General features: G+C 38.1%; 1 protein-coding gene across 1 annotated transcript; it reads right to left on the bottom strand.

Moving 5' to 3' along the window:
- Window positions 1–5,363: 5,363 nt before the first annotated feature.
- LOC110303688 (olfactory receptor 7C2) lies at window positions 5,364–6,326 on the bottom strand. Its single transcript, XM_021174867.1, has one exon. It carries the CDS (start codon window positions 6,324–6,326, stop codon window positions 5,364–5,366), a length of 963 nt encoding a protein of 320 aa, XP_021030526.1.
- Between the last annotated feature and the right edge of the window lie 10,093 nt (window positions 6,327–16,419).

A 16,419-nucleotide genomic window follows, 5' to 3' on the forward strand; every position in this document is an offset into this window, starting at 1 on the left:
CTAACTCTTCTCAAACTATTCCACAAAATAGAAATAGAAGGTACTCTACCCAATTTGTTCTACGAAGCCACAATTACTCTGATATCTAAACCACACAAAGACCCAACCAAAAAAGAAAACTTCAGACCAATTTCCCTTATGAATATTGATGCAAAAATGCTCAAAAAGTTCTTGCAAACCAAATCCAAGAACCCATTAAAAGAATCACCCACCATGATCAAGTAGGCCTCATCCCAGGGATGCAGGGATGGTTCAATATACAGAAATCCATCAATATAACCCACTATATAAACAAACTCAAAGACAAAACCCACAAAACCCCCACCATATGATGATCTCATTAGATTCTCAGAAAACATTTGACAAAATCTAACACCAGTTCATGATAAAGGTCTTGGAAAGATCAGGAATTCAAGGGCCATACCTAAACATAATAAAAGCAAATACAGCAAACCAGTAGCCAACATCAAACTAAATGGAAAGAAACTTGAAGCAATCCCACTAAAATCAGGGACTACACAAGGCTGCCCACTTTCTCCCTACCTATTTAATATAGTACTTGAAGTCCTAGCTAGAGCAATTAGACAACAAAAGGAGATAAAAGGGAATACAAACTGGAAAGGAAGAAGTCAAAATATCACTATTTGCAGATGATATGATAGTATACTTAAGTGACCCCAAAAATTACATCAGAGAACTCCTAAACCTGATAAACAACTTCAGCAAAGTAGCTGAATATAAAAGTAACTCAAAGAAATCAGTGGCCTTCCTCTACACAAAGGATAAACAGGCTGAGAAAGAAATTAGGGAAAGAACACTCTTCACAATAGTCATAAGTAATATAAAATACCTTGGCGTGATTCTAAGTAGTTAAAGTGAAAGTAAGTGAAAGTAAGTAAGTGAAAGATCTGTATGATAACAACTTCAAGTCTCTGAAGAAAAAAATCCAAGAAGATCTCAGAAGATGGAAAGATCTCCCATGCTCATGGATTGGCAGGATTAATATAGTAAAAATGGCCATTTTGCCAAAAGTAATCTACAGATTCAATGCAATCCCCATCAAAATTCCAACTCTGTTCTTCACAGAGTTAGAAAGAGCAATTTGCAAATTCTTCTGGAATAACAAAAAAACCTAGGATAGCCAAAACTATTCTCAACAATAAAAGAACTTCTGGTGGAATCACCTTTTCTGACCTCAAGCTGTAATGCAGAGCAATTATGATAAAATCTGCATGGTATTGGTACAATGACAGGTAGGTAGATCAATGGAATAGAGATGAAGACCCAGAAATGAACCCACATACCTATGGTCAATTGACCTTTGACTAAGGAGCTAAAACCATCCAGTGGAAAAAAGACAGCATTTTTAACACATGGTGCTGGCTCAATTGGAGGTTAGTATGTAGAAGAATGCAATTGATCCATTCTTATCTCCTTGTACAAAGCTCAAGTCTAAGTGGTTCAAGGACCTCCTCATAAAACCAGATACACTAAAACTTATAGAGGAGAAAGTGGGGAAGAGCCTTGAAGATATGAGCACAGGGGAAAAATTCCCAAACAGAACACAATGGCTTGTGCTGTAAAATCAAGAATCAACAAACAGGACCTCATAAAATTGCAACGCTTCTGTAAGGCAAAGGACACTGTCAATAAGACAAAAAGTCAACCAATAGATTGGGAAAAGATCTTTACCAATGCTAAATCTGATAGAAGGCTAATATCCAATATATTCAAAGAACTCAAAAAGTTAGAACACAGAATAACAAATAACCCTATTAAAATGGGGGTACAGAGCCAAACAAAAAAACTCTCAACTGAGGAATATTGAATGGTTGTGAAACAACTAAAAAATGTTCAATATCCTTAGTCATCAGGGAAATGCAAATCAAAACACCCCTGAGATTCCACCTCACGCCGGTCAGAATGGCTAATATCAAAACCTCAGGTGACAGCAGATGCTGGTGAGGATGTGGAGAAAGAGGAACACTCCTCCATTGCTTGTGAGATTGCAAGTTTGTACAACCACTCTGGAAATCAGTCTGGTGTTTTCTCAGAAGATTTGACATAGTACTACCAGAAGATCCAGCAATACCACTCCTGGGCATATACCCAGAAAATGCTCCAACAGGTACTAAGGCCACACGCTCAACTATGTTCATAGCAGCCTTATTTACAATAGCCAGTAGCTGGAAAGAACTCAGATGTCCCTCAAGAGAGGAATGGATACAGAAAATGTGGTACATTTACACAATGGAGTACTACTCAGCTATAAAAAAATGAATTTATGTCCCAGCACTCGGGAGGCAGAGGTAGGCAGATTTCTGAGTTTGAGGCCAGCCTGGTCTACAAAGTGAGTTCCAGGACAGCCAGGGCTATACAGAGAAACCCTGTCTCGAAAAACAAAAAAATGAATTTATGAAATTCTTAGGCAAATGGATCGATCTGGAGGATATCATCCTGAGTGAGGTAACCCAGTCACAATGAATATACATGATATGCACTCACTGATAAGTGGATAGTAGCCCAGTAACTCAGAATATCCAAGATACAATTCACAAACCACATGAAACTCAAGAAGAAGGAAGACCAAAGTGAAGATACTTGATCCTTTCTAGAAGGCAAACAAAATACCCGTGGAAGGGGTTACAGAGACAAATTGTGGAGCAGAGACTGAAGTAATGACAAGCCAGAGACTGCCACACCTGGGGATCTATTCCATATACAAACACCAATCCCATACACTTCTGTAGATATCAACAAGTGCTTACTGGCAGGAGCCTGATATAGGTGTCCCCTGAGAGGTTCTGCCAGTGCCTGACAAATACATGAGTGTATGCTTACAACCTTCTATTAGACTGAGGACAGGGTCCCCAATGAAGGAGCTAGAGAAAGGACCCAAGGAGTTGAAGGGGTTTACAGCTCCATAGGAGGAACAACAATATGAACTAACCAGTATCCCCAGTGCTTAGACTAAACCACCAACCAAAGAGTACACATGGTGGGACTCATGGCTCCAGCTACATATGCATCAGAGGATGGCTTAGTCTGTCATCAGTGGGAGGAGGCCCTTTGTCATGTGAAGGCTTGATACCCCAGTGTAGGGGAATGCCAGGGTCAGGAATTGAGAGTGGGTGGGTTGGTGAGCAGAGGGAGGTGGAAGGAGATTAGGGGAGGTGGTTTTCAGGGGGAGACCAGTAAAGGGGATAACATTTGAAATGTAAATAAAGAAAATATATAAAATGTAATAAAATAAAATATATAAAAAATCTGTTGCTATAGAATTGGTTAATTCAGAAAATACATACATACATACATACATACATGCATACATGTTTTATAACATTATATTATAGAGTGTCTGTCAGTTGATGGCTCTTATGAGTTACCCATGATTATAAATAATATACATTTAAAAATTTCTCTCAATATTGAGATATTATAATTACACCATTTCTCCCTTCTGTTTCCTTCCTCTATACACTTCCGAGTATCAGCTCATTCTCTCTTTCAAATTCATGGCCTGTTTTTCTTTAATTGTTGTTATACATGGATCGTTGATGTCCTGGAAGCCTCAGGTGATCTGGGAATCTACAGACAGGAAAATTGACATGTGAGAATATCTGTAGGCTCCTGGAAAGAAGACTAACATACCAACTAATTGGTAATTACAAGTTTGAGACTGAAGGGGAGCAGATTTACAGATGGAAAAAATTTTCAACCCAATGGTTCCTGTTTCTGCCCTGTAAAATCCCCAAGCCCTCTGTGCCTTGGTACATGTTCTCTCCTCCTTCAGGGAAACTGCCACTTTTCACTCTGCTAGAAAAGGACAATCTACTTGTGTGGAGGTTGGTCTTTGTCTCATGTTTTCATGTCATCTTTATCAGTCCCTATCTAGCAACACACAGACACACACAAACACACAGACACAGAGACACAGACACACACACACACACACACACACACACACACACACACACACACACACACACCATTTGCTTCACCTTACTTTAAATTTGGTTCTTTAGTAGTGTCTCTTAAATCCTTTAGGTTTTGTCCATACTTTCTTATTCAATTTTATAGTTTATCTCCAATTTCTCAGTCTCTCTTCTGTTTCACCCACTCATATTTTTTCCAAATTCCCCCTTATTAAAATCCCTCTTTACATTCTGTATTGATTTTCTTTTGTCACTTAGCTCTATTTACACTCTCTCTAAATTAATTTAGGAGTTTCTTAGCATCCTCTTTGATTTACTAACCATTTTTAGTATAATTCTTTTGAGTGTTTTGTCTGAGATTTAATAAAACTTGTTATCATTGGAATTTGTCATTACAAAGTTGGTAATTTTGGAGGAATCCTGTTGTCCCATCCCTTGGTTCCCATATTTCTATATTTGTGTTCCAGAATGGAGGGGAAAAGGAATCATGAAGACTCACCCCTAACTGAGTGAACTTTGAGGAGTTGTTGGCTATTGGGGTCAAGAGAGCCATTCTTCTTCAGGCATGTGGTTGCTGGTAGGTTACCCATATTCCTATGTATAGTCCCATACCAGTGCACATACTGGCAGCATTAATTTGACTTAGTAGGCTTTTGAGGGAAAAAAAAGGAGGGGAGATGATACTGGAAGCAGGTTACATTGGTGGGAGATTGGAGGAAAGTTTGAATAATAAAAGATGTGTGAGTGTGTGTGTACGTGTTTGTGTGTATGAATATTATAGGAATATAGTTTCAGAACCTATACTAGATTGTTGCTTAATGTCTCAGTTCCTGAAGGAGCCCTTTTCCCTCACAGATGCTAGAAGACACCCTACTGAGGGCATTTACTATGAATCACAAGCTAACTGACTTCCAGGTAGAAGTCTACCTGGAAATTTCACATCAGAAGAGGTTCTAGTGGCCACACATCCTGCTCCCCAACTTTTCCCCTGTTTCCTGCCTGGAAATCAGAAAGCCTGGATGCAGACTGTGCTGTAAGCATACCCTTCATCAGAGTGTTGAAGGACCTAGAATCTTTCAGGATGTTGTATTAAAGGACCTAGAATCTGCAACATGGACCATAACAACTCATCAGAGCTACTGCCATGCTGTCTGTCTCTGGTGCTAGGGCTTGTGCTCTTCTCAGTCATGCTGTTTTTCTTTTTCCTGTCTGTCCAAGATGCTAGTAATTCTTCTAATAAATTATTTAACTCTTAACAATTTGTCCCAGTGTCTCTTTTAAACTCTGAGACTTTTTATTTATGATCATATTTGTGTGTATGCATGAAGTTCTCAACGAATAAATAAAAAACAACACAAATCTTATTTTGGGAAAAATGTAGCCAGTACATTATGTGATGTATGTTTTCTAATTTCACTGGATTTATTCTTATGGGAGTCCTGCTATGGTCCCTTCACCAAGAAGCATGATTTTCCTCAGGAGTTTTCCCAAGGCCTTCTGCATGTCCTTGTTCCTCAGGCTGTAGATGAAGGGGTTCAACATGGGAGTGACTATGCTGTACATCAGTGAGGCAACTAGACTCATTCTAGAAGATGATGTGGCTGCAGAGCTAAGGTAGACCCCAAGACCATTGCTATAGAATAAGAGGACCACCAAGAGATGAGACCCACAGGTAGAAAAGGCTTTGTACTTGCCCCCAGCTGAAGGAATTCTTAGGATGGAGGAGAAAATCTTAGAATATGACAATAGAATCCCAGAGAATGGGAAACCAGCTATGACTATAGTTATAGAATATGTCACAATGTTATTAACAAGGGTGTCAGAACAGGCAAGCTTCAGGACTTCGGGAAGATCACAGAAAAAGTGTGGAATTTCCATGTTTGTACAGAAGGATAGTCTTAACACAGTCAAGGTCTCAGGAAGGGAACTCATGACACTGACTATCCATGATCCAAGAGCCAGCATCGCACAGAAGCAAGAATTCATGATGACCACATAGTGCAAGGGATGGCAGATGGCCACAAAGCGGTCATAGGCCATCACTGATAGGAGTAAATTGTCCAGGCATCCAAACACAATGAAAAAAAATATCTGTGTGATGCAGCCCGAGAAAGAGATGAATTTGCTTTGTGTGTGGATATTCTGCAGAACCTTGGGGATAGTGGTGGAGGTGAAGCCGATGTCAGCTATGGACAGGTTGGAGAGGAATAAGTACATGGGCATGTGCAGGTGGGGGTCAGATATGATGGCCACAATGATGAGCAAGTTGCCTGTGATGGTGACCAGGTACATAGAAAGAAGCAACCCAAAGAAGAAGGACTGCAGGTCAGAGTCTTCTGTGAATCCCAGGAGGAGAAAGTTTCTTTCTCCTGTTTGGTTTTCTCTTTCCATAGGACTGCAGGGATTACCCAAGAGGAGAGAAAAAAAAAAACAGCACAAATTCATCTCAGGTGGATTCTGCCAAATAATGCTAATATATCTTATTAAAACCTAAGGTATTAGCCAGACATTGTGGCACATGCCTTTAATACCAGCACTTGGAAGGCAGAGGCTGGCAGATGTTAGTGAGTTTGAACTTACAGTCTGTTCTATACAGCAAGTTTTACAACAATCAGAGCTAAGTAGAGACTCTGTCTCAAAGTACCCCACACAAAACAAAAGAACCCCCCCCCCAAACCCAAGGTGTTATCTGGTAAGATGACACAGTAAGCTAAGGCCCTTTCTGCCAAGACTGAGGACTGCATTTTGATTTCTAGCAAACACGTGGTGTAAAGAGAGACACAACTTCTTCAAGTTGTCTTCTGACCTCTATACATGTGCCATGACATGTGTGTGCATGCACACACACAGAATAAATAAATAAATTTAGGGGCTGAATAGATGGCTTAGCAGTTAAGGGTTCATACTCCTTTTGCCAAGGTCCTGGATTTAGTTCACAGTACCCATGTGGAACAGCTCAAAACCACCTGTAACTCCAGTTCTAGGAGGTCTGACGCCCTCTTCTGGTTTTGGCCAAGACCTGCACTCATGCATCATGTGTAGACACACACACACACACACACACACACACACACACAGTAAAAATATGCATAATTAAAAAACTAAACATTTAAAAAATATATATAATCAAAATTTAAAAGAAAAACCAAACAAAGTATTGGGAGCACTCAGGTAGTTGTTTATTGTGAGCAATCCTTTAATCTGTAGCTGACAATTTATTGTTAGCATTGTCATCTAAAAACGTTGCCTGTGGATCAATGGTTCTAGTGCTCTCTGGAGCAGCAATTTCAGCATCCCTCTATGTGTTAGAAATTGGCATTTGGAAGCCCTTCATACCAGCTGAGTCCCATGCATTTTGTGGAGCCAGTGATCTGACCTGTGATTTACAAACCTCCCTAGGGGATTCTGATGTCCACTCCCATATGTAGGTCATAGCTCTTGTGTCCCTAAGCAAATATACCTCATCAGCATCCCTGATGGCAATTTTGGTATGTTCTGTCTAATGAATGTGTAAATGGGAATTTCCTAAGTCTATACTGATCTGTAAATCATTAAATATCTTTTTTTTTAATTGTGGTGCTTTCGGTGTGTTTGTAATTTGTGCATGTCACATATTCTGGTCCTAGTGTGCTCTTGGTTACAACTATTGATGTCTACTTTTCATTTAATCATTATTTAGATTTTCTTTATATTGTAGCTTTTGTTAGACCAGTTCTATAAAATATAATTTCTAAGCACAAAGAGTTCAGAGTTTCTAAGTGTTAAATCCATTTTTTATTATGACTAATGTTGAGAATTTTTTTTGCCAGTGTTGAAAGGAAGCTTCTAAGCATTGCTGCTCCATCCCTGAGCTACAGCTTCAGTCCTTTGATTCTCATTACGTAAGAGTTTTCTAAAAGTAAACTATTTGTTAACTCCTGTACATTTTGGACATTTACATGAGTTCCCAGTTTTCTATACTGCAAATAAAGTTTAGATTAATTTGAATTTTTAATTTTTGTCTTTTATGACAATCTGTGGGAATATCCTGTGTGTTGTTAAAAGTTCATATATACAAAACAAACAAGAAACCCAATAAGAATAAAATAAATTTAAAAGTGCACATATTGGGCTGGTGAGATGGCTCAGTGGGTAAGAGCACCCGGCTGCTCTTCCGAAGGTCCAGAGTTCAAATCCCAGCAACCACATGGTGGCTCACAACCATCCCCTTTTCTGGAGTGTGTGAGGACAGCTATAGTGTATTTACATATAATAAATAAATAAATCGAAAAAAAACCATAAACCTTTAAAAAAAAGTGCACATATTGTTTTCACTTTCTTACTCTAAATAATCATATACATGTGCATGTGTGTGTGTGCTCGCACACTCATACACACACCTCTTAACAGAGAACAGATTGTAAGACACTTTTGTATAATTAAAATTTTGTGGGCCAGTAAGATGACTCAGTAGGTAAAGGCACTTGTCACCAAGCTTGCTGTTCTGAGGTCAAACACTGAGACCTGAGTAGTAGAAGGAGAGAACAAATTCCTGGAAGTTGTCCTCTGACTTCCAGATGTATGTTGTGGACTAATTGAAAAAAGTCTTTAAATTTATTAGATTCCTTCAAATTTATAAGTTAATTATGAAAAAGTCAGTATTATTTTTGGGATAAAACTCTTGTTGAAGTAACAATCTTTTGAAACCAATATCTTTCTTAGCAAAAACTTTAAAGGTTTTTAATGTACAAAATTATATTTGTTATGTGTTAATAGTATCTTAGTTTAGTTCAAGGTTGACATCATTATGATTGCTAGTCCTCCATAATACATCTCTAGTAGTGCAATAAAACAAAACAAAATACTACTAATAAAAGAAAAACAATAGAATCTACTGTTTTGATGAGGTGTATTAGTTCATTTTTGGACTTTCTTATTAACTTACTAGTTTTTGTTGAAACTCATCATAATCAAGCAGAGAGATGGCTCAGTGGTTAAAAGCACATGTTTATAAAGAATGGGGGCTTTGTTCTTGTCTTTAAGTATACAGACCTACAATTACTATAACTCCAGAATGGGTTGCAAGGGAGTGGGAAATTCAATGTCCTCCTTTGGCTTTCACAGGCACTATACTCACACACATAGTGGATGCACACATACACACACACACACACACACACACACACACGGAATTATAAGAAAACCAATAAAAATGTAACATATTTTCCACATTGTATTATCATTTCTCCTTTAGGTGCTATTCTATTCATTTGAAATTCCAAGCACATTGTCAATATGGAATTACTAGTTTTCTTCTCTATTTCTTTCAAAGAAATAATCCTAGAGTTGTACAATATCACATGATGCTCATTTTCACATTAAATTGTAAGCTATATAATTCTTATCACATGTATTCACTTATCTTATGAATATTTTAGAAAGATTTAGTAAAAGTATGCCTGAGTGTTTACAGATGACTATTTAGATGACATCATGCTAAATCCAACTCTATATTCTCAAATTCCAAACATTAGATGTAGAACAGGCTGATGAGCTCTTTTTAGGAAAATATGAATATATAAATAATAACAAACTTAAACATGGACATGTGTAATCTATGACAATAGAAATACTTTCTGAATAATGCCTTTGATCAATAAAAGAGAAGTAAATTCCAGTAGTCAGAATGACAAACTAGAAAAATGGAAATGAGGAAATGTGTTGTATATTTCACTTCTAAAAATCACTTATTTGGCTGATATTCAATTAATATTACAAAGTAATAAATTTTGTCTATAAAATCTTAATTGCAAGTCATAGAAGAATCAGTGTTTTATTGGAAAGAACAGAGAAGGTTAAGGATTCATAAAAGGAAATGTAAGGTAAATAATAAATACTTTAATTTTGGGGTGTTTGTGTGTGTGAGTGTGCTTGAATACTTGTGTGTGAATGTGTGTCAATGCATATCAATCTTGGCCTTACATCTTGTTGAGACAGGGAATTTTTGTTGTTGTTGCTGCATGTAGCAGGCTAGCTGGACTGCACACTTCTTGGGAGTCTAGAGTTTCTACCTCCCATATTAGAGTAAAGCACTGTATTATAGACCATCCTATTGCATCAACTATTTACATGTGTTTTCAAATTCTGAAATCATGTTTTTGTTTTTGTTTTTTTTTGAGACAGGGTTTCTTTGTGCAGCCTTGGCCGTTCTGGAACTCATTCTATAGACCAGGCTGGCCTAGAATTCAGCAATCTGCCTGCCTCTGCCTCTCATGTGCTGGGATTAAAGGTGTGCACCACCACCGCCTGGCATGAACTCAGGTTCTTATGATTATGCAGCAAGTGCTTCCCACCTGAGCCATCTTCCCAGAAACTGACATTTTTGCTAGAGAATGAAAAAGATGCAATACTTTCAGATAAATGACACAGGTGATTGAAAAAGAGCTCTAAAAGATTCAGAGTTAAGAGGACGATTTACATCCAGAAGGTGAGAGCTATCTGAATTAGATTCTAGAAGCAAGAGGAGATGAGATGAAGATGAGAGGAAGAGAAATTGAGAAAGGCATAGGGGCTGATTGCACGGAACGCTAAGTGAGCAGATGCTCCTCATTGCATGGCATCCTTTTGAGTCCCCAGCTTCATCCTTTGAGAACTCTAGCTCCATTTATACCTGCTTCCCATCAGGATCTCCAACGGTGGTGTGGTATCTGCATTCTCCTTTTTTCTCCGAGTGGCATAAGTTCAGCTAAGCTCCAAGGCAAGGCAGGGTGTTGACATCAAGTGATAATGATGGTACAGTTGAATTCTCTGATCCCTTGGACTACTCTGCAGGTGGGCGGATCAAGTGGGAAATAGTGTTTCAGTGTCTCTGCGTTGAATTCCCAAAGCAACTCATTAAATTAAGTGTTCTATTATCACAATATTCTCTGAAGAGTTTATTTCACATAAGTGAGGAAAATAAGTAGAAAGATATTTTTTATCCTAAAGAGTATATCTTCTTTGCCAGGCATGTCTCTCTTTTCCTCTGGACTCTTTGTTTATGATGTCCTTCCTTCCTCAACTGATCTTCATTTTAAAATTACCTTTTCCTGTTCTTGTCAATTTGTGTACGTGTCAACGTGTGAGATGGAAGTGGTCTATCAAGCATATCAGCATGCATAGTTTCAAGCACATGTGAGCCCTGAGTGCCATATGTGAAACTGGAGACACAGATCAGATTGGTAATTTGAAAGAGTTGTAGAGACTTTGTTATTTTCTTAGCTAGAATTATTGTTGCTCTGATGAAATATGACTAAAAGCAACTTGGGCAGTAATGAATTTATTTGGCTTCCATTTTCAGAACATTGCTCATCACTAAGGAAGTCAGGGCAGGAACTCAAGCAAGGCAGGAACCTGGAGGCAGGAGCTGATGCAGAGATTACGAAGTGGTGCTGCTTACTGACTTATTCCTCCTGGCTTCCTCAGCCTGATTTCCTATAGAACTCAGAACCACCACCCCGGGGTGTCCCTACCCACAATGAATGGCCCCTCCCACATTAATTATTAATTAAGTAAAATCCTAGGCTTGTCTATAGCCCAATTAGATAGAGGCACTGTTTCAACTGAGTTTTCCTCTTCTTCCTCTCTATGCCTTTCTAAAATAAAGCTCTAAAACCATGGACTGTCTCTGCTCATCAAGATCCACCATACTGGAGCAATAGAGCAGGTTTCCTTCTAACTAGCCTCGTATCTAACCTCACACTAGGAAGCCTTCCTAAGTGCTCCAGCCAGCCTACCAAACCACCCGCTGAACTGGCAACCTGGGCTAGCCAAAGACTCTTGCCCCTGTGAGAATCACCCAGGGTTTTTCCTCCCCTGCCTCCTTTCTCCCTTTGGCCCTGGGGCTGACAGAGCCACCCCTGCAGCCATCATTTTGTTCTCAGCTCTTCTGTGGTGTCCAACAATGTCCTGAGATGCCCAAGAGCTAGAACCTTGGACTCTGTCAACCCTGGACTCTGTGAGCCCTAGGGACCCCAGACTGCTTCCTCTGTAAGTCTGTGGACTGGGTTTCTGTGGCTTCCCACAGCCAAATGCCCACCAGGGCGTTGTAGAGAGCCAGTCCCCTGCATTTTCCCACCCAGATCCTGGAACTCCATGGTTTATTTCCCCTCACATGACTACCAACAATGTGTGATCTTTTGTGGCTGAGTTATCTCACTGAGTTACCTAGATTCATCCATTTGCCTGCAAATTTCATGAAGTCATTGTTTTTATAGCTGAGTAGTATTCCATTGTGTAATGTACCACATTTTCTGTATCCATTACTCTGTTGAGGGACATCTGGGTTGTTTCCAGCTTCAGGCTATTAGAAATATGGCTGCAATGAACATAGTGTAACATCTGTCCTTACTACATGTTGGAGCATCTTCTAGGTATATGCCCAGGAGTGGTATAGTTGGGTATAGTGGTATAGTAATAATGTCAGGTATACTCAGGCAGTATGATGTCCAATTTTCTGAGGAACCACAAAACTGATTTCCAGAGAGGTTGTATCAGAGTGCAATCCACCAGCAATGGAGAAGTGTTCCTCTTTCTCCACATCCTTGCCAGCATCTGATGTTACCTGAGTTTTTGATTTTAGTCTGTCTAACTGGTGTGAGGTGGAATCTCAGGGTCTTTTTGATTTGCATTTTCCTCATGACTAAGAATGTTTGAACATTTATTTAGGTACTTCTGAGCCATTTGATATTCCTCACTTGAGAATTCTTTGTTTAGCTCTGTTACCCATTTTTAATAGGGTCATTTGGTTCCCTGGAGTCTAACTTCTTGAGTTATTATATATTGGATATATATATATATATATATATATATATCCAATATATAATATATATCCAATATATATATATATATATATATATATATATATTGGATATTAGCTCTCTACTGGATGTAGGATTGGCAAAGATCTTTCCCAATCTGTTGGTTGCCATTTTGTCCTATTGACAGTGTCCTTTGCCTTACAGAAGCTTTAAAATTTTATGAGGTTCCATTTGTCTATTGTTGATTTTAGAGAATAAGTCATTAGTTTTCTTTTCAGAAATTTCCCTTGTGCCCATGTATTCCAGGCTTTTCCCCACTTTTATTAGATTCAGTGTATCTGGTTTTATGTGGAGGTTCTTGATCCACTTAGACTTGAGCTTTGTACAGGGTGATAAGAATGGGTCAATTTGCATTCTTCTACATGCTGACTTCCAGTTGAACCAACACCATTTGTTGAAAATGCTTTTTCCCACTGGATGGTTTCAGTTCCTTTGTCAAAGATCAGGTGACCATAGGTGTGTGGGTTCATTTCTGGGTCTTAAATTCTATTCCATTGATCTACCTGCCTGTCATTGTAACAATACCATAAGGTTTTTATCACTATTGTTCTGTAGTACAGCTTGAGGTCAGGGATGGTGATTCCTCCAGAAGTTCTTTTATTGTTAAAAATGGTTTTCGCTATTCTGGGTTTTTGGTTATTCTAAATGAATTTGAGGATTGCTTTCTAACTCTATGAAGAACTGAGTTGGACTTTTGTTGGGGACTACATTGAATCTATAGATTGTGTTCAGCAAGATGGTCATTATATATTAATTCTGCCAATCCTTGAGCATGGGAGACCTTCTAAGGAAATCTTTTGAGGTCTTTGATTTCTTTCTTCAGAGACTTGAAGTTCTTGTACAGATCTCTCACTTGTTTGGTTAGGGTCACACCAAGATATTTTATATTGTTTGTTACTATGTTAAAGAGTGTCATTTCCCTAATTTCTTTCTCAGCCTGTTTATTCTTCGAGTAGAGTAAGGCTACTGATTTGTTTGAGTTAATTTTATATCCAGCTACTTTGCTAAAGTTTATCAGTTGTAGGAGTTCTTTGGTGGAATTTTTGTGGTCACTTAAGTATACTATAATACCTACTGCAAATAGTGCTATTTTGACTTCTTCCTTTCCAATTTGTATTCTGTTGACCTCCTTTTGTTATCTAATTGCTCTTTCTAGAACTTCAAGTACTATATTGAATAGATTGGGATAGAGTAGGCAGCCTTCTCTAGTCCCTTATTTTAGTGGGACTGCTTTAAGTTTCTCTCCATTTAGTTTGACATTGGGTCTGGTATGCCTTATATTCCTTTTACTATGTTTAGGTATGAGCCTTGAAATCCTGATCTCCAAGACTTATAACATGAAGGGATGTTGAATTTTGTCAAATGCTTTTTCAGCACCCAATGAAATGATCCTGTTTTTTTTTTTTTTTTTTTTGCTTTGAGTTTGTTTATGTAGTGGATTACATTGATGGATTTCTATATATTGAACCTTCCCAGCATTCCTGAAATGAAGCCTACTTGATCATGATGAGTGATCATTTTGATGTGTTTTTGGACTTAGTTTGTGAGAATTTTGTTGAGTAGTTTTGCATCAGTATTCATAGGGGAAATTGGTCTGAAGTTCTATTTCTTTGTTGGGTCTTTGTGTGGTTTTGCTATCAAGGTAACTGACTTCATAGAATGAATTGGATAGTGTTCCTTCGGCTTCTATTTTGTGGAATAGTTTTAAGAGTATTGGTATTAGGTCTTCTTTAAAGGTCTGACAGAATTTTGTACTAAACCAATCTGGCCCTGGTTTGTTTTTGTTTTTGTTTGGTTGGGAGACTTTTAATGAGTGTTTCTACTGCTTTATGAGTTATGGGATGATTTTGATGGTTTATCTGATCCTGATTTAGCTTTGGTAGCTGGTATCTGTCTAGAAAATTGTCCATTTCATCCAGATTTTTCAGTTTAGTTGAGTATAGGCTTTTGTAGTAGGATCTGATTATTTTTGCATGTCCCCACTTTCTGTTGTTATATATCTCTTTTCATTTTTGATTTTGTTAATTTGGACACTGTCTCTGTGCCCTCTGGTTAGTATGGCTAAGGGTTTATCTATCTTCTTGATTTTCTCAAAGAACCAGCTCCTGGTTTGGTTGATTCATTGTATAGTTCTTTTTGTTTCTACTTGGTTGACTTCAGCCCTGAGTTTTATTATTTTATGCAGTCTAACTCCTTTTGGGTGTATTTGCTTCTTTTTGTTCTAGAGCTTTTAGTTGTGCTTTAAAGCTGCTAGTTTATCCTCTTTCCCGTTTCTTTTAGGAGGCATGTAGAGCTATGTGTTTTCTTCTTAGCACTGCATTCACCATGTCCCGTAAGTTTGGGTATGTTGTGCCTTCATTTTCAACAAGTTCTAACAAGTCTTTAGTTTTTTTCTTTATTTCTTCCTTGACCAAGTTAGGTAGGGCATTGTTCAGCTTCCATGTGTATATGGGCTTCCTGTTGTTTTTGTTGTTATTGAAGATCAGCCTTACTCTGTGGTGGTCTGATAGGATGCATGGGATTATTTCAATCTTCTTGTATCTGTTGAGACCTGTTTTGTGAACAATTATGTGGTCAATTTTGGAGAAGGGACAATGAGGTGCTGAGAAGAAGGTATATCCTTTTGTTTTAGGATGAAATGTTCTGTAGATATCTATTAAATCCATTTGTTTCATAACTTCTGTTAGTTTCCCTGTGTCTCTGTTTAGTTTTTCTTTACATGATCTGTCCATTGCTAAGAGTGGGTTTTAAAGTCTCTCAGTATTATTGTGTGAGGTACAATGTGTGCTTTGAGCTTTAGTAAAGATTCTTTTATGAATGTGGATGCCCTTGCATTTGGAGCATAGTTGTCCAGAATTGAGAGTTCATCTTGGAAGATTTTTCCTTTGATGAGTATGAAGTGTCATTCCTTATCCTTTTTGATAACTTTTGGTTAAAAGTTGATTTCAGTCGATGTTAGAATGACTACTTCAGCTTGTTTCTTGGGACCATTTGCTTGGTAAAAATCTTTCCAGATTTTTCTCAGTGGTAGTGTCTGTCTTTGTCACTGAGGTGTATTTCCTGTATGCAGCAAAATGCTTGGTCCTGCTTAAATATCCAGTCTGTTAATCCATGTGGATTTTTTTTTTTTTTTTTTTGGTGGTGGAACTGAGTCCATTGATGTTAAGAGATATGGAATAGTGATTGTTGCTTCCTATTATTTTTGTTGTTAGAAATGGAATTATGTTTGTGTGGCTATCTTCTTTTAGGTATATTAAAGAAGATTACTTTTTTGCTCTTTCTAGGGTATAGTTTCCCTGCTTGTGTTGGAGTTTTCCATATATTATCCTTTGTAGGGCTGGATTTGTGGAAAGATATTGTGTAAATTTGTTTTTGTAATGGAAGATCTTAGTTTCTCCATCTATGGTAACTGAGAGTTTTGCTGGGTATAGTAGCTTGGGCTGGCATTTTTGTTCTGTTAGGGTCTGTATGACATCTGCTCAGGATATTCTAGCTTTCATAGTCTCTGGAGATAGGTCCAGCTTAATTCTGATATGTTTGCCTATTTATATATGTTACTTGACCTTCTCCCCTTACTGCTTTTAATATTCTTTCTTTGTTTTGTGCATTTGTTGTTATGGCTATTATGTTATTGGAGAAATTTCTTT

The sequence above is a fragment of the Mus caroli genome, chromosome 10, assembly GCF_900094665.2.
Source record: "Mus caroli chromosome 10, CAROLI_EIJ_v1.1, whole genome shotgun sequence".
Lineage (NCBI taxonomy): Eukaryota > Metazoa > Chordata > Mammalia > Rodentia > Muridae > Mus > Mus caroli.

Bases quoted from the DNA above. Each gene is read 5' to 3' on its own strand.
- LOC110303688 (XM_021174867.1), bottom strand. From the start codon at position 6,326: ATGGAAAGAGAAAACCAAACAGGAGAAAGAAACTTTCTCCTCCTGGGA.